Consider the following 23,843-nt stretch of genomic DNA (forward strand, 5'->3'; position numbering starts at 1 on the left):
TGAATTGCATTCGGATGTGCAAAGGTTAGTAACTACTTAATTTTCAAAACCAGCTCATCCTCCAGAAACACTATATTTGCCTTCCACTCCATTTCACTTAGATTGTCTTCTGAACAGCTGCAAAAATTGTCCTTAAGGTCCAGACGACATTCGTAGATTAGACCCTCAAAAGGGGAATTTTAAAGCACGTTGTATTCGGACTGCCCGGGAAGGCATTGCCACTTCTCTTCAGACGGGGGATTTCCGCCGATTTCTTTCTGTTATTTCACCTCTGTTTTGCACTCTGCTCCTTGCTCTGTTGCGGGCCCCCAGTTTTCCTGTAACCAACCACTTAGAACCAATCAAGAAGTAAAGAAGAGAAGAAACGCCCGCCCGCTCCCAATTTCTTTTGTTTCTCTGCCCGCCAACCGCAGAGCCGACCGAGCCAGAGCCGCTGTCATCTTTAACCCCGCTCAGCTGATCGGTTGCCGCCGCCGCCGCCGCCAGATTCCAGAAGCAAAGAACAAGAAGCTGGGAAGCCAGACATGGACGTGAATATAGCTCCGCTCCGCGCCTGGGACGATTTCTTCCCAGGCTCTGACCGCTTCGCCCGTCCGGACTTCAGGGACATTTCCAAATGGAACAACCGCGTGGTGAGCAACCTGCTCTATTATCAGACCAACTACCTGGTGGTGGCTGCCATGATGATTTCCGTCGTGGGGTAAGTGGGGTCCCCCTCCCGGGTACTGATCGGGGTCAGCACCGAGTGGGATCTTGGTGCAAGATCCCGGGATGCGTAAACGCTCTCCAAGACCAGCTCCTGTCCTGACAACTGCAAGCGGCCAAACCAGTGGAAACTTGTTCGCAGGGCGAGGCCGCAGCAATCTGGGGGCCCTTTTTTTTTTTTCCGCGCCTCGGGCTGAAGAGTGATGGGGGGTCCTGGGGTGAGGAAATGTTGCCAACCTCAGGCAAGAAAAAAATGACTTCTTTCCCGCTGTACCCCAATTACGCTTTTGCTGGGGGTGATATTTGTAGCGCCCCAGTCTCTTAAAAATAAGGAGAAAGAGGAAAGTGGCGTAACCTTATGCTGGGACTGGCTGGGGCGGACGCCGCCCTGGAAGGCTTGGGGCGCCAGGGTGTGGATCCGGACTCTGCCTTCTGGGGTGTTAGTGTAGAAGGGGCATCAGAGAGGCGACTCTTTTTATAGGTTTCTCTGCCTAATGCCTGCCACATTGTACGGGAAAGCTGAGCTTGGGAGCAGAAGGGTGGGTGTAGCCTGGTGGCGCATCTCCCAGTGTGGGGTGAAGTCTGCCATGACTTTAGAAACGGTGTCCTTTTGCTCTTTTTTCTTCCAGTAGTTGCCAGGCATGGTCACTTTATCTTCACACCCGATCTTAAAATTGTGTCCTCTGTTACATGCGATTTCACACAACACCTGTTCTTCTAGAAACCACTTTTTCTGGTAGTTCACCCTTTAAGAAATGCCTCACTCACTTTTGCAAGATGGGGTGGTGATATTCTAGATCTTGCTGATCCCATGCACCTTTAAAGAAAAAAGCACCCTCAGACTTTATAAAGAAACCCATTTGCCGTTAAAGAAGTGTCTGGCATTTCTATTTGAAAGCAAACACAGAAGGAAAGCAAGCTGGCCTGGGAGAAAGGAAAAATCTAAACTTGTAAAGGGTGGGAAAGGGCAAATAGGATGGTTTCTGTAGTTGGTTTGCTGTTCTTTGGCATATTTATTGAGTCACTTCTCTGTGCCAAGCTTGGGCACACCAAGATCAATCACACATGAATCCTGACCAAAGGGCACGTGACAGTTGTTGAGAAGATGTAGGACCAAATACCCAGCACAGGGGGGGAGAGGGAGAGTTCACAGTTTCTGGGTGTGGTTCAGAATATCTGCCCCCATGCAGAAGTGAACTCTCATTTGTGTGACTGAATAGACAATTACACAGATCCTCATGATGTGTTGCTTAAGGAATTTCCAACTCAGAATGGCTTGGTGTGTGGACAGCATGGGCTCTGAACCGACTCCGAATTATACAGCAGCCAAGTTAAAATTAGTTGGCGTCAGACAGGCCTGGAGCAGCTGCCTTCTGAACCTTCCCCTAGCTTTATGCTTAAGGCTTATTTCTCCGAACAATAAAAAAATTTCTTTAAAACAAAATCTCTGGTAAATAGGATTGCCTCTGTTGTTTTGCTTTTTCTTTTCTCTTTCTTTGTAAAGGCATCTTACCTGGTCGTCTAGCTATGGGGTCTTTTTTTTTTTTTGAGGTACACTCCCCCAAATCTAGATATAGAGCAAGATTTGACACAGACCAATCAAATGTATAGAAAAAAAAACAAAAACAAACAAAAAACCTTGCTTTTCAAAAAGATGTACTGCCCAGATCAGACACAAGCTCCAGCAGCATTGCTACCTTGATGGAATTCATTTTTCACTATGAACGCGCTGACTAAATATAGCTCCTTCATTGTGGTGTCTTAGCCTACTAACTCAGGCAGTTTGGGGTGTTGGCCCTTCCTATTTCCCTTTTCAAATAGGAGATGGGGATTGGCAGTCACATTTTTGAAAGTGAAAGTGAAAAGTAGCCATTTCATTTTTGTAAAATGTCTTTATTGGAGTATAATTGCTTTACAATGGTGTGTTACTTTCTGCTGTATAACAAAGTGAATCAGCTATACGTATACATATATCCCCATATCCCCTCCCTCTTGCGTCTCCCTCTCACCCTCCCTATCCCACCCGCCATTTCATTTTTTAATTAATCTTATCTTTAAAAACTTACAAAAGATACAGGCTAGTAAGTTGTTCTGAAAATTGTGTGCCAAGTGTGGGATTCCCTTTGTACCCCAGTAAAACCTGGTGTGACATCTTCAACTGTTTCCTATGCATCTACAAATGCACAGCCTGTAGTTCTTTCCAGATTGCACTTTTCTTCCTTTATAATTTAATAATAATAAAAGCTAACATTTATTGAGTGCTCTGTGTGCCAGGTACTTTGGTAAGTAATTTAGCAAATTCCCTCATACAACCCGATGAGATGAGACATTATTATTGCATTATTATTGTTGTTATTATTAGACCTGAGGCTCTGAAAGTTTAAACGACCTGCTCAAAGTCACAACCCCAGACTCTTAACTACTATGCCATCTTCCTATGAGTCATGAGGTTTGGAATTGTAGTATCTTAAAGCTGGAAGAAACTAAATGTCTTCAGGGTCAGGGAGGCTTTGTTGATGCCAGAACGTTTCTGATTCTAAACAGGACTCTCCTCTTTTGGTGATATCAGTAGATGGGAGGGTCAGAACAGAGCTGGAGGCTGTTTGACTGGATTCTCTACTGGCATCTGATGGTTTCTCTTGATATCTTGGTAGAGTGTGTGTGAAAATGTGGCCTGGGTGTTTCCCGGGGAAAGGACTGTGTTGGAAGTGTCTTCTTCAATGGTACCATCCCCTGCTGGACAGAAGGGACCGCCAGGTCATTGTTGGAGGGCTCTAGCCTCAAGTCTAAAGACTTCTGAGAAGTGGATATTATCTAGCTCCAAAACACCCGGAAGGGCTGCCCAGACCAAGATGGAGATTAAGAGGGATTAGGATAGAGACAGATCAGGCCTGAGGGCCTGATCAGTCAGGGCCTGGTAATCCATGGTTAGAAGTTTGGTCTTCATCCTAAAAGCATGGTTTCCCAGGCATATGACTTCCACTCAGGAGATCTATTCTGCCTCTTAGATTAAGTCTAAGTCTCTTAGCTAATAGTCCTTGTGGGGGACAGTTGTCATACCTTCTGGCTCTTCACAGAGTAGAAAGTAGTGGTTAAGAATTTCAGCACCAGAGCCTGGTTAAGTAAATTTTGAATCTCAACTACCAGTCAGTAGCCATGTGACCTTGGGTAGGTCACTTGAACCACCCTTTGCCTCAGGTTCCTCATCTGTAAAATGAGACTAATGATAGTACCTGCATTGTAGGGCTTTTCTGAGGATTATCTGAGTTAATATAGGCAAGTTTCTTAGAACAGTGTCCAGCTCCTACTTTTTGCTTCACGAAATTTATTTTGGAGTTTTCATTATTATTTGTATCATTGTTGGTGTTATCATTGACTTAAGGAGAAACACAGATAGCATCTGTATCCCAGCAGCTCCATCCACCCAAACACCAGTCCCCAACTTACTCATCTCCTCCTGCTTCTCCTACAGGATTTTGCCCCTCACTCCCCACACGTGTGCACACATCTTGTCTGGTATTTACCCCACAGGCTCTTAATTTGTCTCTTCACTTGTCTTCACTCTGCACTATTGAGTCCTTGAGGCCAGAGACTGTGGGTTTTTTAATTAATTAATTAGTTAATCAATCAATTTGACTGCACCAGCTCTTAGTTGCAGCACGCAGGATCTTCGTTGCGGTATGCGGACTTCTTAGTTGCGGCATGCATGCGGGATCTAGTTCCCTGACCAGGGATGGAACCCGGGCCTGCTGCATTGGGAGCGCAGAGTCTTACCACTGGACCACCAGGGAGTTCCCTGTGGGTTTTGTTTGTGATTATTTTTTTCTTTTTCTTGTTGTTGTGGTTAGCATTATTTTTATTCCCTGGATCCCCAAGGCCTATAATACAGCAGATGTTTAGCTGGCGAATGCAAAGAATAAATAAATGAACGTAAGGTTTCAACGTGATCACGGGGGCAACTTTTAACAGAATAAATTATTTTGAAGCACATAGCAGCATGCCAGCACATAACAGCAACATGCTCCTGGAGTGATTCTAACTGGGTCGTTGCTGACAGTGCTTACTACGTATTGGTTAGGATTACTATGGTGTAAAAATTCAATTTCAAAAAGTTTAGAATTCAGAATCTTTGCTAATTCATATTGCCCTTGCAAATTTGGTGAAATACCCTTCTGTAGTGTTTCTCCACCTGGGTTCTGCTGACATTGTGGATCGTAGAATTCTTTGTTGTAGGGGGCTGTCCTGTGTATTGTAGGATGTTTAGCACCATCTCTGCTCTCTACTATGTGAAGATTGATAAATCAGTTTTTACTTGTTTTATCAGTAAAACATAATTTGGAAAAAAAAAGTGCCCTCCCCTTCAGTTGTGACAATCGAAATTGTCACTTATTGTTTGTAGATTTTTTGATGATGGCCATTCTGACTGGTGTGAGGTGATACCTCATTGTAGTTTTGATTTGCATTTCTCTAATGATTAGTGATGTTGAGCATCCTTTCACGTGTTTGTTGGCAATCTGTATAGCTTCTTTAGAGAAATGTCTGTTTAGGTCTTCTGCCCATTTTTGGATTGGGTTGTTTGTTTTTTGATATTGAGCTGCATGAGCTGCTTGTAAATTTTGGAGATTAATCCTTTGTCGGTTGCTTCATTTGCAAATATTTTCTCCCATCCTGAGGGTTGTCTTTTGGTCTTGTTTATGGTTTCCTTTGCTGTGCAAAAGCTTTGAAGTTTCATTAGGTCCCATTTATTTATTTTTGTTTGTGTTTCCATTTCTCTAGGAAGTGGGTCAAAAAGGATCTTGCTATGATTTATGTCATAGAGTGTTCTGCCTATGTTTTCCTCTACGAGTTTCACAGTGTCTGTCCTTACATTTAGGTCTTTAATCCATTTTGAGTTTATTTTTGTGTATGGTGTTAGGGAGTGTTCTAATTTCATTCTTTACATGTAACTGTCCAGTTTTCCCAGCACCACTTATTGAAGAGGCAGTCTTTTCTCCGTTGTATATTCTTGCCTCCTTTATCAAAAATAAGGTGACCATATGTGTGTGGGTTTATCTCTGGGCTTTCTATCCTGTTCCATTGATCTGTATTTCTGTTTTTGTGCCAGTACCATGCTGTCTTGATTCCTGAAGTCAGTATAGTCTGAAGTCTGGGAGCCTGATTCCTCCAGCTTTTCTTTCTCAAGATTGCTTTGGCTATTTGGGGTCTTTTGTGTTTCCATACAAATTGTGAAATTTTTTGTTCTAATTCTGTGAAAAATGCCATTGGTAGTTTGATAGGGATGGCCTTGAATCTGTAGATTGCTTTGGGTAGTACAGTCATTTTCATGATACTGATTCTTCCAATCTAAGAACATGATAGATCTCTCCATCTGTTTGTATCATCTTTAATTCCTTTCATCAGTGTCTTATAGTTTTCTGCATAAAGGTCTTTTGTCTCCTTAGGTAGGCTTATTCCTAGGTATTTTATTATTTTTGTTGCAATGGTAAATGGGAGTGTTTCCTTGATTTCTCTTTCAGGTTTTTCATCTCTAGTGTATAGGAATGCAAGAGATTTTTGTGCATTCATTTTGTATCCTGCTTCTTTACCAAATTCATTGACTAGCTCTAGTAGTTTTCTGGTAGCATCTTTAGGATTCTCTGTGTATAGTATCATGTCATCTGCAAACAGTGACAGCTTTACTTCTTCTTTTCCGATTTGGATTCCTTTTATTTCTTTTTCTTCTGTGGTTGCTGTGGCTACAACTCCCAAAACTATGTCAAATAATACTGGTGAGAGTGGATAACCTTGGAGCTCGTCTCTGGAGCTCCCATAGGTTTTGGGTCGTCATGTTTTCATTGTCATTTGTTTCTAGATATTTTTGGATTTCCTCTTTGATTTCTTCAGTGATCTCTGGTTATTTAGTACTGTATTGTTTAGCCTCCATGTGTTTGTATTTTTTACAGATTTTTTCCTGTAATTGATATCTAGTCTCATAGCACTGTGGTCGGAAAAGATACTTGATATGATTTCAATTTTCTTAAATTTACCAAGCCTTGATTTGTGACCCAAGATACGATCTATCCTGGAGAATGTTCCATGAACACTTGAGAAGAAAGTGTATTCTGTTGTTTGTGGATGGTATGTCCTATAAATATCAATTAAGTCCATCTTGTTTAATGTATCATTTAAAGCTTGTGTTTCCTTATTTATTTTCATTTTGGTTGATCTGTCCATTAGTGAAAGTGGGGTGTTAAAGTCACCTACTATGATTGTGTTACTGTCGATTTCCCCTTTTATGGCTGTTAGCATTTGACTTATATATCGAGGTGCTCCTATACTGGGTACATAAATATTTACAACTGTTATATCTTCTTCTTGGATTGATCCTGTGATCATTATGTAGTGTCCTTCTTTGTCTCTTGTAATAGTCTTTATTTTAAAGTCTATTTTGTCTGATATGAGAATTGCTACTCCAGCTTTCTTTTGATTTCCATTTGCGTGGAATATCTTTTTCCATCCCCTCACTTTCAGTGTGTATGTGTCCCGAGGTCTGAAGTGGGTCTATTGTAGACAGCATATATACGGGTCTTGTTTTTGTATCCATTCAGCCAGTCTATGTCTTTTGGTTGGAGCATTTAATCCATTTACATTTAAGGTAGTTATCAATATGTATGTTCCTATTACCATTTTCTTATTTGATTTGGGTTTGTTATTGTAGGTCTTTTCCTTCTCTGTGTTTCCTGCCTAGAGGATTTCCTTTAGAATTTATTGTAAAGCTGGTTTGGTGGTGCTGAATTCTCTTAGCTTTTGCTTGTCTATAAAGGTTTTAATTTATCCGTCAAATCTAAATGAGATCCTTGCTGGGTAGAGTAATCTTGGTGGTGGATTTTTCCCTTTCATCACTTTAAATATGTCCTGCCACTCCCTTCTGGCTTGCAGAGTTTCTGCTGAAAGATCAGGTATTAACCTTATGGGGATTCCCTTGTATATTTGTTGTTTTTCCCTTGCTGCTTTTAATATTTTTTCTTTGTATTTAATTTTTGATAGTTTGATTAATATGTGTCTTGGCATGTTTCTCCTTGGATTTATCCTGTATGGGACTCTCTGTCCTTCCTGGACTTGATTAACTATTTCCTTTCCCATATTAGGGAAGTTTTCAACTATAATCTCTTCAAATATTTTCTCAGTCCCTTTCTTTTTCTCTTCTTCTTCTGGGACCCCTATAATTTGAATGTTGGTGTGTTTAATGTTGTCCCAGAGGTCTTTGAGACTGTCCTCAATTCTTTTCATTCTTTTTTCTTTATTCTGCCCTGCAGTAGTTATTTCCACTATTTTATCTTCCAGGTCATTTATCCATTCTTCTGCCTCAGTTATTCTGCTATTGATTCCTTCTAGAGAATTTTTAATTTCATTTATTGTGTTGTTCATCATTGTTTCTTTGCTCTTTAGTTCTTCTAGGTTCTTGTTAAACGTTTCTTGTATTTTCTCCATTCTATTTCCAAGATTTTGGATCATCTTTACTATCATTACTCTGAATTCTTTTTCAGGTAGACTGCCTATTTTCTCTTCATTTATTTGGTCTGGTGGGGTTTTACCTTGCTCCTTCATCTGCTGTGTGTTTTTCTGTCTTCTCATTTTGCTTAACTTACCGTGTGGGCTCTCCTTTTCACAGGCTGCATGTTCGTAGTTCCCGTTGTTTTTGGTGTGTGCCTCCACTGGGTAATGTTGGTTCAGGGAGCTGTGTAGGCTTCCTGGTGGAGGGCACTGGTGCCTGTGTTCTGGTGGATGAGGCGGGATCTTGTCTTTCTGGTGGGCAGGACCACATCCAGTGGTGTGTTTTTGGGTGTCTGTGACCTTATTATGATTTTAGGCAGCCTCTCTGCTAATGGGTGGGGCTGTGTTTCTGTCTTGCTAGTTGTTTGGCATGGGGTGTCCAGCACTGTAGCTTGCTGGTCGCTGAGTGGAGCTCGGTCTTAGCGTTGAGATGGAGATCTCTGGGAGAGCTTTCACCGGGAGCCGGGAGGCCTCTGGTGGACCAATGTCCTGAACTTGGCTCTCCCACCTCAGAGGCACAGGCCTGACACCTGGCTGGAGCATGAAGACCCTGTCAGCCACATGGCTCAGAAGAAAAGGGAGAAAAAAAAGAAAGAAAGAAAAAAATAAATTAACGTTATTAAAATAAAAAAATAAATTATTAAAAAAGTAAAAAGTAATTAAGAAAAGAAAAGAAAAAAGAAAGAAGAGAGCAACCAAACCAAAAAACAAATCCACCAATGATAACAAGCGCTAAAAACTATTCAAAAACAAACAAACAAACAACAAAAAAACCAAAAACGGACAGACAGAACCCTAGGACAAATGGTAAAAACAAAGCTATACAGACAAAAATCACACAGAGAAGCATAGATACACACACTCACAAAATGAAAAAAAGAAAAAATATATATCTATAAATATTAAAAAAAAAAGGAAGAGAGCAACCAAATCAATAAACAAATCTACCAATGATAATAAATACTAAACTAAGATAAACGTAAAACCAGAAACAAATTAGATGCAGAAATCTAGCCCGAAGTCTACAGTTGCTCCCAAAGTCCACCACCTCACTTTTGGGATGATACATTGTCTGTTCAGGTATTCCAGAGACGCAGGGTACATCAAGTTGATTGTGGAGATTTAATCCGCTGCTTCTGATGCTGCTGGGAGAGATTTCCCTTTCTCTTCTTTGTTCGCACAGCTCCTGGGGTTCAGCTTTGGATCTGGACCTGCCTCTGCGTGTAGGTCGCCTGAGGGCGTCTCCTCCCGCCCAGACAGGACGGGGTTAAAGGAGCAGCTGATTAGGGGGCTCTGGCTCACTCAGGACGGGGGGAGGGAGGGGTACGGATGCGGTGCGAGCCTGCGGTGGCAGAGGCCGGCATGACGTTGCAGCAGCCTGAGGTGCGCCGTGCGTTCTCCCGGGGAAGTTGTCCCTGGATCGCGGGACCCTGGCAGTGGCGGGCTGCACAGGCTCCCCGGAAGGGAGGTGTGGATAGTGACCTGTGCTCACACACAGGCTTCTTGGTGGTGGCAGCAGCAGCCTTAGTGTCTCATGCCCGTCTCTGGGGTCCACGCTGATAGCTGCAGCTCACGCCCATCTCTGGAGCTCCTATAAGCAGCGCTCTGAATCCCCTCTCCTCGAGCACCCCAAAACAATGGTCCCTTGCCTCTTAAGCAGGTCCAGGCTTTTTCCCAGACTCCCTCCCAGCTAGCTGTGGTGCACTAGCCCCTTCAGGCTGTGTTCCTCAGCCAACCCCAGTCCTCTCCCTGGGATCTGACCTCCGAAGCCCGAGCCTCAGCTCCGAACACCGCCCCCCCCCCGCCGCCCTGGTGGGTGAGCAGACAAGCCTCTTGGGCTGGTGAGTGCCGGTCGGCACCGATCCTCTGTGCGGGAATCTCTTCGCTTTGCCCCCCGCACCCCTGTTGCTGTGCTCTCCTCCGTGGCTCCGAAGCTTCCCCCCTCCACCACCCGCAGTCTCCGCCCGTGAAGGGGCTTCCTAGTGTGTGGAAACCTTTCCTCCTTCACAGCTCCCTCCCACTGGTGCAGGTCCCATCCCTATTCTTTTGTCTCTGTCTTTTCTTTTTTCTTTTACCCTACCCAGGTACGTGGGGAGTTTCTTGCCTTTTGGGAGGTCTGAGGTCTTCTGCCAGCGTTCAGTAGGTGTTCTGTAGGAGTTGTTCCACATGTAGATGTATTTCTGATGTATTTGTGGGGAGGAAGGTGATCTCTACGTCTTACTCCTCCACCGTCTTGAAGGTCTCTCCTTAGCTAAAGTATTGATACTTTATCTCCATGTGGCCCATGTTGGTGCTACCACTGGGTGGAAACTAGAGTTACCACTTTTTACTTTTAGTCGCTTAAGATGGTAAGGAGTTTCTTCTATCTGAAAAGAGTATTACTGTAATCTTTTCAAAATGAGTGTGGTCCCGGGACTTCCCTGGTGGTCCAGTAGTTAAGAATCCATCTTGCAAGGCGGGGGACGCCGGTTTGATCCCTGGTCGGGAGACTAAGATCCCACATGCCACAGGGCAACTAAGCCCACATGCCACAACTACTGACCCCACGTGCCACAGGAAAGATGCTGCGTGCAACAACTAAGACCTGACGCAGCCAAAAAATAAAAATAATTTTTTAAAAAAATGAGTGTGGTCCCATAATATGTTCCAGGCTGGTAGCCATCAGCATCTGGTTTTAAGAAATGGGCAGACTGTTTGCCCCTTTTACTGCAAAAAGGAAGAAAAACCAAGTTTCTAGCTGGTAGAGGAAGAAAAGAAAGAGCCCTTGGGTGGATGGGAATGTATTAAAACCTTTGCAGATGAAATCAATTGCATAAACAGGCTGAAACCTAGTGGAAATGTTTCTGAGATTCCTTAGCCAATTCTACAACATTACTCTATTTGTGTTGTTTCATTTGTTCACTCCACAAAGAATATGAGGCACTTACTGATTTCTCAGGCACAGGGCCGGGAGATACAGTGGAGAATGAGACAGCTGTGGTTCCTGCCTTCACCATGTTTCTAGAGGCACCAAGAGGATGCTGAACACATAAGAATTAATTTTTATATAAGTGCACAGAAACATACACATATATAAACACATCATTTTCAACCTGACTTACCTGATCTCCCCTATACGTTATGATGCCAAATCGCAAAACTCTCCGGCGTCAGAAATGGGAGAGGCATTGAGTATATGGACGGGGAAAGGATTATTAAACGGAACCATCCTCACCTGCAGCACAGATGCCTTCTACTGAGTTGGACAAGTATTTGCTGAGCACCTGCTACTTGCCAGATACTGTTGGTGCTCTGAGGATACCAGCAGGAGTACAAGTCCACCCAGCCATCCCAAATCCTCCCAGAATTAATCTCTTCCTGCCCTTCCACGCACTTTTATTTGCACTTGAGGCACTGGACATGGCATGCTGGCACATGTCGTTCCGGGGCGGGTCATGTGTTTCTTCTGAGTACAAAACTTTAAGAGGTCTGTCAACACTCAGTGAAATTTTAATCTCAAAATTCTTCCTCAAGTAAGAATTCTTCTGTTAAATCATCTTCTGACACTATGTATATAACCTTGTTCTTCTCAACACCTCCCCATACACACTTTATTTTTTAAAATATTTCCTGCGGTTGGTAGTTTCTATCCCCTTTCCCTATATAAGGATTTATAATGATTCTGGGTAAATGTTCAAGTAAATAGGCAGATTTGGGGCTTCTTTTTTACCCCTTTCTAAGAGGGCAAAAGCTCTCGATCAACTTACTAGGGGCAGAGAGCTCTGTACAGGAAATGCAATTCTAAAAGATGAACTGGACCTGTACCAAATTGAACAGCACCCTTGGAGATTTTTTATTTTCCTTTTGGACAAGTGAATCACTCAGCTTCAGAATACTTATAACATCCTCCCCTGGCTCTTGTAATGAGCTTGGCTTCTTGTTTCAGGGAACACTTCCGTGCCCGTGATCTTAAGAAAAAACCTGTAGGCTGCATCTCCGTTCTGCAAGCATTTACCATAAATAGATAGGATTTCCTGGCCTTTTCTCCCAGGGGGCATTTGTGAAATGGAGACACCTGGAAGACAGAAAGCCCATCTGAAGTGGAAAACCGGGGCTCTGGCTTCTGCTTCTTCTAATCTGCTTTGTATCCCATCAGTGAAGTCTTCATCTGCAGGAAACAAAAAGGAATGCAGAAATTGGGGTTAGTGGGAGGTAAATAGACAGGAACTGCTTGTAGGAAGGGAGTTTATGTGTCACCAGGCTCATTAGCATTTGTCCAAACCCCTGTCCTCTCTCCACAGTGCTGTAAGAACTTGCCATGTGACAACCATTTAATCAACTCCACTAAAAGCATTCAGAAAGAACAGTTTGTAAACAAATATCTTTCCACTTGAGTTCTAAAGCATTATTGTGAGATTAACTGTGGGTTCCTAATTGTTGAAGGCAGTGATCAGTGTACGTGAGGGTTCATTATACCATTCTCTCTACCTTTAGAAATTTGCTGTAAAAAAAGTTTAAAAAGGATCTGTTGCAGTCTAATTAGTCCCTTGTATAGTGACTATTTGAAGCTCCACGGCTAGGGGAGGGGTGAGACTCATGGCTTCTAACCCAGGTCCAAGCTGTTGCTAATAAAATATAAAACCAGCAATGAGCTTGATAAATACGAAAGAAAACACGGAGGTTCATATGTCTTAGAATGGATACTTTTTACATGCCACCTGCTGCCAAGACAGCGGATCATTTGGATGTGTTTAGTTTGATGGGACCAGTACACACGGTGTGATGAATATTCAGTACACAGCGAGTATGCAATAAATACTATGAGCTGAGCTGATTCGGTTGGTTAGGAAAATCTCAAGGTTAGGTTACTTTAACCTTTCTGTGACAAAGGAGTCTGATCCCTGCCCCACCTTAACTGCCTGTGATCATTAGACCCAGGAGACACCGAACACGTTTACTCAAAACTGATTTGTACATTTACGTTTGTCCTTTATAGTCAGAGACAGTTCTTGCCAGGAAGGAAGCCGTGTTGGGATACCAAAATAACCACAGAAGAAGGTTGGGATTATCTGAGGAATCCAAGGGCAAGAGGGCCTATATAGACAGGTCTGCAGGTGGATGAATCTCTCTCTGTCCCACCCACTCTCCCTCCTGGCCCCCAGCCAGCACTAGTGACAGAACTTACAAAGATTCCTCCTTCCAGCGAGCCCAAGGGCCCTGCGATTTCATCTGATTATCTCCTATGTTTGCATAGGAGTTTCTCCTACTTTTGGTTTTTGTTTTGTTCCTTTCATCACAACTCTGTGAAGGTACAAAGACGGGGACCGTTTCTACAGTAATACTTAGTGTACAGTGAGAATAATCGCGATTTGTCCAAGATAACTCTCTTGTCACTTAATTCCTGGCCATAGAAAGTTGCTGAGCTTACTTTAAATAACATGAAAATGTGCTAGATTCTCACTTCCCCTTTTTCTTTCTTTCTACAAATATTTACTGAACTCCTGCTCTGTGCCAGCCACTGCGCCAAGTGCTGGGGAGAAAATGTCACGGTCCCTGCCCTCATAGCGCTTGGTCTCTAGTGGGAGACAGAGACATTCATCCAATATTCATTCAAGTAAATATCAAACTGCCACTGGGTTCAGAGCTATGAAGAAGAGGCAGACGGTGCCAGGATGTGGTCAGAGAGACTGAGAAAAAGCTGATTAAGCTGAGATTCGAAGAAGATAGGAGTGAATCAGGCAGAAAGAACGGCTTGTGCTCAGGCCTGTGATGGCCAGGGCAGGGTAAGTTCTAGAGACAGATAAGAATGCCAGCAGATGGCTTGCAGAATCAGGAGGCGGCGGTATGAAAAAGCTGGCAGGCAGAGATGGTGTACCCCTTAGCCATCCCTCATACTGATGATTCAGATTGTCCCTTCGTCCTGAGAGATGCAGCTTAAGCCAAATTGCAGACTTGGTGGGTGAAGTGTGACCTGAATTTCCGGCCACATTTACGCCCTCAGCTCAGCCCCATCGTCCCAGGTACAAACTACATACCCTGGCTGCAGAGGCAAGCAGGGGCCAGACCCTGAGGGGCCTTGTAGAATGTGGAAAGAATCCTGTTTTTATCCTAAGAGTGATGAGAAGCAAGAAAATGGATGGGTGGATTCATACTGGCAGTGACCCCTCTGGTTGTTTAAGAACCTCAGAAAAACATCACCAATTTAGAGAAGTGCACTGTGAGTAAATTGTTCCCCGCTTTCTTGGTGAGTCAGGCTTCCTCAGGAACCAAACTGACAAAATAGCTTTTTTGGGTTAGAAAATTGGAACTCAGTGCAAAGCTGCTTCTGCTGCTCAGAAAATATTTCACCACCTCTTTGGCTCTTGCTGGCATCACGGCATGGCAGGCATTACCAAACGTGCACTTGAGTTGATCTGAAGATCTCTGTTCGGGTAAACTTTTATCACCAGCACTGCAATTGGTGGCCTTGGGACAAATTTATTAACTTATCTATTCCTTACCTTGCTTCTATGTAGAATGAGGTGTGTTTTCAAGATCCATCCTAGCTCTAAACTTCTACTGTTGGCCGAGATTTTTTTTTTTTTTTTTAGCAACTTGTGCTGAAACTATAGCTATAGCTAGCTGAGTCATGTTGGCAAGTTTAGGACCTGTGTCCACAGCCACTCATAGCTGCCTTCCTTTAGAGAGAAATGAGAATGCTGAGGGATTTCCCAGAATGATCCTTAGTTGCTTACCCCAACTGGAAGGACAGGGTTCTAAAATGGTTGAGGGGGGAAATCTCTGAAGCTGGTTAACAACACAGAATGGGTTATATTATGAATTGCTGTCACAATTACATCAACTGGCACTGTTTTTCTCCCCCTGGATCCCTTTGACTATGTTCCTTCACTGCCCTGGGCCTCAGTTTATGCATCTGTTTAATGGGACTGGGGTGATTCCTCTTTGACGAGGCTGCTGGGATTCTAAACTTTTATACAACTGTCAGTGATTCCACCAGAATTTTTAACTATTACATTTATCTATCAACTTTTTAATTGGATAGGATACATATGTATGTAAGTATATATTTTTAACTCACAATAGAAAAAGTTATTGTTTTTGATTTGTAAAACTAGGTCCTATTTTCAACAAAGATAGAAAATCACGATCTCGCTCTCTTTTCTCTCCCTCCTCTCTCCCTCTCTCCTTTGCTTCCCTCTATCTTCCTTCCTCCCTTCCCCCCTCTCTCTCATTCACAGACTACCAAAAAATGAAATAGCACCCATCGAGCCCAATGGCAATTGTCCACATGAAAGCTGGGGTGGCACATTTATGGAAGTTTTGTCCTAAAGGTCCCTGGGCTTCATTGTGACTGATGTCACTAAGAACCCAACTGTTGAGTAAAACAGCTTTACTCATCTCAGTCGAGAACTGGTTCCCAAACTCCTACACTCACTGGAAAATGAAATTAATCTCTGGAGGGTGGTCTATTTTGCTCCAAGTAGAGGGAGGTGCCAGGGCAGTGGGAGTAGTGTGCATTTTACCCTTTCTTAGAATGGAATTGCCCTTAAGCGGAGTAAGGAAGAAAATCATTTCTGCTCCAAGTAACTTTGTTCATTTTTTTCCAGCTTGGAACTTGGTTTAATTACAGATCATGGCTGGGCACGTGGTAAGCTAAAACCACTTCCCTTGAACATGAGCAACAGGAACAGGTGAAAAGCAAATCTGGAATTGCTTGAGTCAGGCCTGGATTTTTCATTGTTCTTTGTCCTGGGCTTTATTTAGACATTCAGCCTAGGTATCTACCTCACTTGTCCCGAGAAAAATAGAAACAGTTTGGCATGCATTTTAGTATATGCTACACCTCGTGAATTGTTATTTTAACAGATATTCTAGGAAGAACTGCGCCGGAGACCTTTGACACTTTGCCACCAACCAGCCATCTCCTATTTGCAGCTTATGCAAAGGAGTTTCCTAAACTTGAACCCTCTGCTCTGCTTCTTTGAGTTGGTGTTGATTTTGTCAACATCAAGGCTATGTAAAAGGGTTTGTCTCTTTCAGGCACCTTTCCCCCATTTCTTTTATTTTTAAATATCAATTTTTTTTTTATTTTCAAGTAATACGTGGCTATTGAAAAAATATGAAAATAGAGATAAGCAAATGGGAATATATTACTAATGATCCTATTACCCAGTATAACTACTGGAGTCTTTTGGTATCATTTCTCTCAGAATCTTTTTGGTGCTAGAAATGAAATTTATTAATCTGTGAGAGTTTCTGAGCCTCTCTACCCAGTCTCCCTACCACTAGCTAAAGAGGATTTTGTTTTGGCCCTGTCCAAGTCTTCCCTTCCCCAGACCTATAAGGAAATTTTTGTCTTTCCCAAACCAATTCCAGGGTCAAAGCTGGAGACACGGTATAAGCCAGATAAAACTGTGAAAAAGAAAAGAAAAAAGAACAAAGAGGCGAAAAGACCTAAATAATAAAAAACTGACGGAGGAGGACAGATAGACTAGCACGTGTGCTGGAAGGTGGGAAAGCTTGCAGGGCAGGTGGTGGATTGGTTACAAGAGGATCTAGAGAGTGGGCAGGAAACCAAGGTTTGGATGGGAGAAGGAAGAGCTTGGCTCTGCGTATGAATTGAAATTGCATTAATGTTATTGGAGAGATGAGGCAAGGTAAGATTGGACTGTTGTAGTTGGCCTGTCCCAAGCCGGTGTTGTGGGGCTGAGGAGCAGTTACTTTTATATCTTTTTTTTTTTTTTTGAATTAACCATCCCATAGTCTTTTTTCTTTTTCTTTTCTTTTAAAGATCAGGTTTTAGTTTTTATTTTATCTTTTTTTTTTAAATTTATTTTTATTGGCTGTACTGGGTCTTAGCTGTGGCACGCAGGATCTTTTCGTTGCAGCGGGCGGGCTCCAGAGCGTGTGGGCTCTGTAGCTTGCAGCGTGCAGGCTCTCTCGTTGAAGTGCGCGGGCTCAGTAGTTGCGATACGCGGGCTTAGTTGCCCCACCACATGTGGGATCTTAGTGCCCTGACCAGGGCTCGAACCTGTGTCCCCTGCATTGCAAGACGGATTCTTAACCACTGGACCACCAGGGAGGTCCCCTTTTACATCTTTATATTTCATTTTTCATATGTTCATTTTATTTCTGATTACAAAATAATTTACGAATTGCAAAAATTTCTACTTCTGAGTTATATAACATAGGTGCTAAATCCACCTACCAGAGAGAATTGTCACTTTTACCCAATCAATATATTATTGTCTTCCCACATTATTATGTATGCTTTGACTTTTTGAAAACAGTTGTATATGCCACCATTTAGTAAATTGTTGGCCACATAGGTTGTTTCTAAAGGTTATAAATGATAAATACCACTCGTGTGAATACTGTTACAGTTCAGTCTTTGCATTTTTATTCACTTCCTTAGACTATTCTAAAGAGGAGATTTTTGCCTTGAAGGGTATAAGTATTTGCAAGAGTTCTGAATGAAATAAGCAACTTATTATTGTAGGGGTTAATTTTAAATTACGTGCTACTACTTTTACCACTGTTTAACTCCGTGCATTTTGGTAGAAATTTTTTACTTTTTCAAAGGAGTCTGACATAACTTATGTCCCTGATTTCACCCATTAAGATATGCAATACTTTCACTCCTATTTGAAACTATTTAAAACAGCTTTGTGTTTCAGGAGGCAGAATCAGAGCTAAAATTTAAAGGGATTTTTAAAAAAAAGAATCTTAATTGTCCTAAATATGCATCCCAATATGAATATGACTCCTTCATCTGTTCTATTTCAGAGAAAGTAAGCTCTGGGCATCACCTTTCATTATCCTGTCTTCCAAATCAGTGATGTTAATATTCAGAGCATGATGGTAACACACGGACCCTCTTTGTCCTTCCCAAGCAAAATGCTCATTAGCCTCTTAGAAGGGTAAAAAGTTAGTAATTCATCATACTTGCTGACCACAAATGTCTTGTTAAGGATTTTGTACACACAGTGGGGTGGGAGGGTTGGGCTGCGTGGGGCTACAATGCCCAGTCATTCTCACTTATGAAATACTTGATCTAAATTTCCTCTTTATAATGTGTTTCCCCCATTATCAACAGTAGAGTAACCTTTGCTTCATGTAACAATGAAACTGGAGGTTCTATGCTTGGAAATCTCAGTTGATGACCCATCTCCTAATGATACTCTGGGCCTTTTAAAGAATTATAATGGCCTCTCCGTGCCAGGAGTCATAAACCCAAATGCCTCCATGGGCCAGGCAGCTTATGTGAGAGAGCAGTGCAGGGGAGCTGTTAGAAAAACAATATTAATGGCAGCTCACTGGGGGCCTCTGTGTCAGAGATGCCATAGATACTGGGGGTGGGGGGTGAGGGCTGAGGCTAAAGGGAGAGCATTTATTCTATCTAAGTGAGAAGGCACTCCAGCCAGTGGCTGACATGGGAAACTGGGCCCAGTTTTGTGAGATTTTCTTGTTTCCGGGAGAAGCAAGAAATCCCAAGATTTATGGATTTTTTTTTTTTTTTTTTTTAAAACACATTGGGGGCTTCCCTGTTGGCTCAGTGGTTAAGAGTCCGCCTGCCGATGCAGGGGACGCGGGTTTGTGCCCCAGTCCGGGAAGACCCCATGTGCCGCGGGGCGGCTGAGCCTGCGCGTCCGGAGCTGGTGCTCCGCAACGGGAGAGGCCACAACAGTGAGAGGCCCGCGCACCTCAAAAAAAAAAACAAAACAAAAAAAAAACCATTGGGATTCAAGTAAAAGTTTTAAAAATTATTGCACAGTCCAAACACAAGTGTGACTGCAGACCGGATCGGGCTCATGGAGCCCACTGTGTGACCTGTACTCCACATTCATCTAGCATGGCAGCTTCTAGGAGGATTTAAATAAGCTCTTGGAGCTCAGAAAATACAATCAACGTGTACTAGAGCCCAGGATGTATAAAAGCTAAAGACAGCCCGTCCAAAAGAGGGGCTCTAGTCTTTTAAAATGCTGGGCCTCTATTGAGACGGGCTATTTGATGGGAGTCACACTGCCTCAGTGGGAATCTTTGCTCCACCATTTTCTAACCTCTGTGCCTAAGTTTCTTCCTTTGAGAAGTAAATTGATAGCATCTACCTCATCAAGGTATGATTAAATGAGACAACTTACATAAAAGGCTTAAGTAAGTACTTTGTTGTTACTCTTCCTCCCCTTCCTCCTTTTCTTCCTCCTGACCTGGGCTCCCTCTTTTTTCATATCCCAGGTTCCTGAGCCCCTTCAACATGATTCTTGGAGGCATCGTGGTGGTGCTGGTGTTCACGGGCTTTGTGTGGGCAGCCCACAATAAAGACATCCTCCGCCGGATGAAGAAGCAGTACCCCACAACGTTTGTCATGGTGGTCATGCTAGCCAGCTACTTCCTCATATCCATGTTTGGGGGAGTCATGGTGTTTGTGTTTGGCATCACTTTTCCTTTGCTGTGTAAGTGAACCTGGGCCTTCCTTTCCTTATATCATAAAGAAATGTAGGCGCGATCATTCAGTGGGAATAACCTAACCTGTTTCTGAGGTGTGTTGGCAGGTCTACAAAATTATCAGAATTTTCTGAAACAGCAGATCAAGGCCTAATAGTCCATTAATTGCACAAATACAGTAAACAAAACAAATACGGATCACAAGTCATACAGCAGAAAAGTGGTATAGCCTGCACTGGAATCCAGATGTGTCTGATATCAGAGTCTGTTCTCAGGCGTTCAGTGCCAGGCATCCTGTGGTGACAGAGAAATGGATGTTTACTCTCTACTTACTCAGAAGATCATAATTAGTGTTGAAAGTTTTGTAAGTTGGCCCAGAATACAGATACCAAGTACTCCAATTCTGGTGAAGAGAAATAGACATTTTCTAAAGTCTATATGCCTTGTTTACCGAGATTCCCAAGCACTTGAAGCCTGAAACAGAGAACAGATAAAATTCCAGTCTCATCAAGAGAAATCTGATTAAAATTATAGTGTATTAAGTGACAGGAATATCCCTTTCACTTTTAATAGCATTTCACGTGTGCCGCTAGACCATTAAATAAAATCAATTGCTTGTTTAAGGTTAGATTAAGCCCAGAATATTTATATGTGAATCTCATACCTTATTGGATAAAATAATTGAATCAGTAAATTTAGACTTTTTGAAATACTCTTCAGGTTTTCTTTATGTGCTACAGGCTTAGTACTTCAGTGATTCTGCTTAAATGCACAGCTTGTAAAAACACAAGCCAGGGTAATGAAATGTAGCAGAAGTCAAGAGTCAAGGGTCCAGGTTTCTATTCCTAGACCTGCTGGACACCAGCCATGGGATCTGGACCAGTTATCCTCTATGGGCTGTAGTTCACTCATCTATAACAGAAGGAAATTAGACAATATCAGTGATTCCCAAACTTTGATGATTGGGAGAATCATCCAGGATGATTTTTAAAAATATAAATTTGCCAGCTACATCCCTTGGAGATTTTGATTCTTTGGGTCCACAGTGGTGCCCAAAGACCCTGTATTTTTAGAAAGCTTCTCAAATGTTTCTAATGGCCGCTCTAGATTAGGAGCCTCCAGAGAGAACACACATCAGTGCGTCTCAAAATGAAGGTCCAAAATCGCCTCCGTCAGAAGCATCCACAATTAGAAGCATCCACAATGATTACTGAAATGTTACATTCTGGCATCCTACCTCAGTCTTAACAGGCTGAATTTTAGGTGATGAAGACTGGGAATTTGCCTACTTAACCGTCTGTCCAGGTGATCTGTATGTACACAGAAGTTTGAAAACTGCTGGTGCAGATCACCCAGTGTGTCTGTTTAAAATACAGACTCCCAGGACCGTCCCTTTAAGATTCTGGTTCAGAAGGTCTAGGGGAGAGGCCAGAGAATCTTTATAAACAAACTCAGGTAATACTTAATAGTCAGGCAAATCTGGGGAACACCAGGTTACATAAGGCCCATAAGACCCTTAGCTTTTTATCTAGACATCTATACCCAACACTATGGAAAACTGCCCCATAGCAGACATTTTCTAAGAGGACTTCACCTGCATGCCTCCTGCAGGGACAAAATACAGGTAATCCCTGAACTGAGCATGAGCTCTTTTCTGAAATGCTTGGTGTTCAGTTGCTTTTTAGTGAAGTTGGAATCGCATGGATTCACTTTGAATTTCAGGGCATTTAAGTAGCATCTGAAAGGTAATGATATCAATGTGTGAAGGGAAGAGAGTGGCAGCCAGATTATGGTCCTTGCTGCTGAACACAACATTTTCCTGCACACACAAAGAATACTTTATATAAAGTCCAAGGATCCATGTGGGGACTTGGATCAATGAGAGAACCAGACGGGACTGTAGCTAACAGAGAAAGTTTCTGCTACAAGTGTGAAGGGAAACAGAGAACCGTTGCTTTGATGCTAACCACGTTTCACTTCCCTGTAGTGATGTTTATCCACGCATCGCTGAGACTCCGGAACCTCAAGAACAAACTGGAGAATAAAATGGAGGGGATCGGTCTGAAGAGGACGCCCATGGGCATTGTCCTGGATGCCCTAGAACAGCAGGAAGAGAGCATCAGCAAGTTCACTGACTATATCAGTAAAGTGAAGGAGTAAATAGAGCTGACCTGCTGATAGGGTTGCAGCAGAAATCGGGTTGCAGTTTGTCCTTGTCCAGACCTACTTTCCGTTTGTGTTTTTGAAATACGAGGTGCACAAACCATCCAGCTATCCATGGCAGCACGCACGGAGAGGCCACCCTGTTCTCCTCTCTGCTGTTACGGAGAAAAGGCCTCAAACTGAAAGAAACCACCCTCCTATTATGTCTGAAGTTTCAAGTGTGTTTATGAAAGCTGATAGGAAATGGGTCGCACTTATTTCTTAAGGGGAATAAAAGAAAAGAATTACGGATTGTACTGCAACAGTATGGTTATCTTGTAGGAAAAAAGTAATTGTAAAGGATCAAGGCAATATGAGTAAATGAAAAGACTACTGAAGGAGAGGATGTCATGCATTAGCCTGTTTTAATCCCCCTCAGCATCCTTCAAAAATATTCCTTCCTTAGGATTATAATATGTGGGGTATAAGTAGTTTTTATTTTTCTTTAAAATCAAAGGTGATCTCGATCACTTTGCCTCCTGTTTGATGTGCAGTGGATAAACCAGTTGTTTCTATTTTGTTTATAAATATAAAGCTAGCTATTTAGGAGAATATTTTGTCAACCTTTTGTAAATTTTTGAAGTGCTAGTAATATGTTCTCACTAGAAGGCATTTGTTGCAAACTAAATATCCTCTTCTTTAAGGAGGTTACAGCTCTGTAACCTGTGTTATTCTTGACGGTCTTGTTAAAAAACAAACAAAAAAATCAGAATAAAACTTGAGTTTCTATTGCACAGTTTTTGTTGTTATAATGACAAAAAGGTGTCCAAGATAATGTTTCCCTTTTTTCTTCACTGTTTAATTTTTAACTGGAACATTTAGAAAGAAGGAAATGAACGTGCATTTTACTAATTCCTTAGGGACAGAAAGAGGACAATAATAGCTGATCTTTTGAAATCTGAAAAGCATCTTTAGATGACCAAGCAAAAAGACCTTCAAAAATGGGAGTGATCAACAGCTTCTGCAGTTCATAAAAATATTAGATAGCACTTGGTACAATTATATGTTTTTACAGCTAGACATTAGAATTAAGATAGCATGAGTTTATATTTTCTATTACTTTCTTCCTTTCACTTCCCATGTATTCAGAAATAGATGATACAACATGTTTTCCTTGCCAATTGCGTGATTTCATAGATGAATAGAAAATATTTAGCTCTCCCTAGCATGGAATTAGGAAGACATTTGGAGCAGTACTTATTGAAGAGACCCTGTATGTCCTAGAATAAGAAGCAATGCATAAGCTGCTCCTGCTTTTTTCTTGCATTTTAATTTCTTAGCCGACCTGCAGCCCTTCTCTCTAGCAAAGCGATATCACCATGACTTCACATACATGGCCTAGAATTTGTACCCATAGCCAAATATGAATAAAATTTATCAAAGATTTTTTTTTTGGGGGGGGTGAGACTTTATTTACTGTGCATCTGTGTTAAATGTCTGAGAAACTCAGTGACAGCCCTATAAACACGCAAATATTCTCTCTGCAGCAAAAAGACAGCTTGTGTTTCAAATACTGTTAATAAAACTGTAATACTTTATTAATTTCCAGCCAGAATAAAACCGAATGCTAATGGAATCCTTTTTTAAACCTGGCATGGGCTTATACATATTTTAGACCCATTTTCTACATGGTGAAATCTGTGGACTAAATGCAGTAAATTTGGAGAAAGTGACGTGTATGAAAAAAATATACTCATTACAATTACTAATGGTTGGTGGTCAGAATATAATAGAAAACTCTAACATGGAAATGCTATAAATTATTTCACTTTAAAAACAAGTTAAAATTTTCAGTTAAGATTTTTAAGGTGGGAGTGGGTGAATAGAAAAAAAAAGCATAATATGAATGGCTTCACCTGTTTCTTGACAAAACCTGTGTAATGAGGCAGTAAATTTGAATTTGGATCATCTTTCCTTTTTGCACATCTAAGAGTAACGTCCTCTTTCAGGACTATTCACACTTTTTGAAATTCCTGGCT

The 23,843-nt window shown here is 42.1% G+C and overlaps 1 protein-coding gene across 1 annotated transcript; it reads left to right on the forward strand.

Moving 5' to 3' along the window:
• Window positions 1-406: 406 nt before the first annotated feature.
• On the forward strand, window positions 407-22,598 carry ARL6IP5 (ARF like GTPase 6 interacting protein 5). The gene is made up of 3 exons (XM_019947706.3): window positions 407-700; window positions 19,453-19,670; window positions 21,650-22,598. The coding sequence occupies exons 1-3, from the start codon at window positions 525-527 to the stop codon at window positions 21,820-21,822; spliced, it is 567 nt and encodes a 188-aa protein (XP_019803265.1). The 5' UTR covers window positions 407-524; the 3' UTR covers window positions 21,823-22,598.
• The last annotated feature ends 1,245 nt before the right edge of the window (window positions 22,599-23,843 follow it).

Source organism: Tursiops truncatus, chromosome 10 (genome assembly GCF_011762595.2).
Source record: "Tursiops truncatus isolate mTurTru1 chromosome 10, mTurTru1.mat.Y, whole genome shotgun sequence".
Lineage (NCBI taxonomy): Eukaryota > Metazoa > Chordata > Mammalia > Artiodactyla > Delphinidae > Tursiops > Tursiops truncatus.

Bases quoted from the DNA above. Each gene is read 5' to 3' on its own strand.
- ARL6IP5 (XM_019947706.3), top strand. From the start codon at position 525: ATGGACGTGAATATAGCTCCGCTCCGCGCCTGGGACGATTTCTTCCCA. The intron at 701-19,452 runs GTAAGTGGGGTC...TTCATATCCCAG, and splicing joins ATGATGATTTCCGTCGTGGG to GTTCCTGAGCCCCTTCAACA. The intron at 19,671-21,649 runs GTAAGTGAACCT...ACTTCCCTGTAG, and splicing joins CATCACTTTTCCTTTGCTGT to TGATGTTTATCCACGCATCG.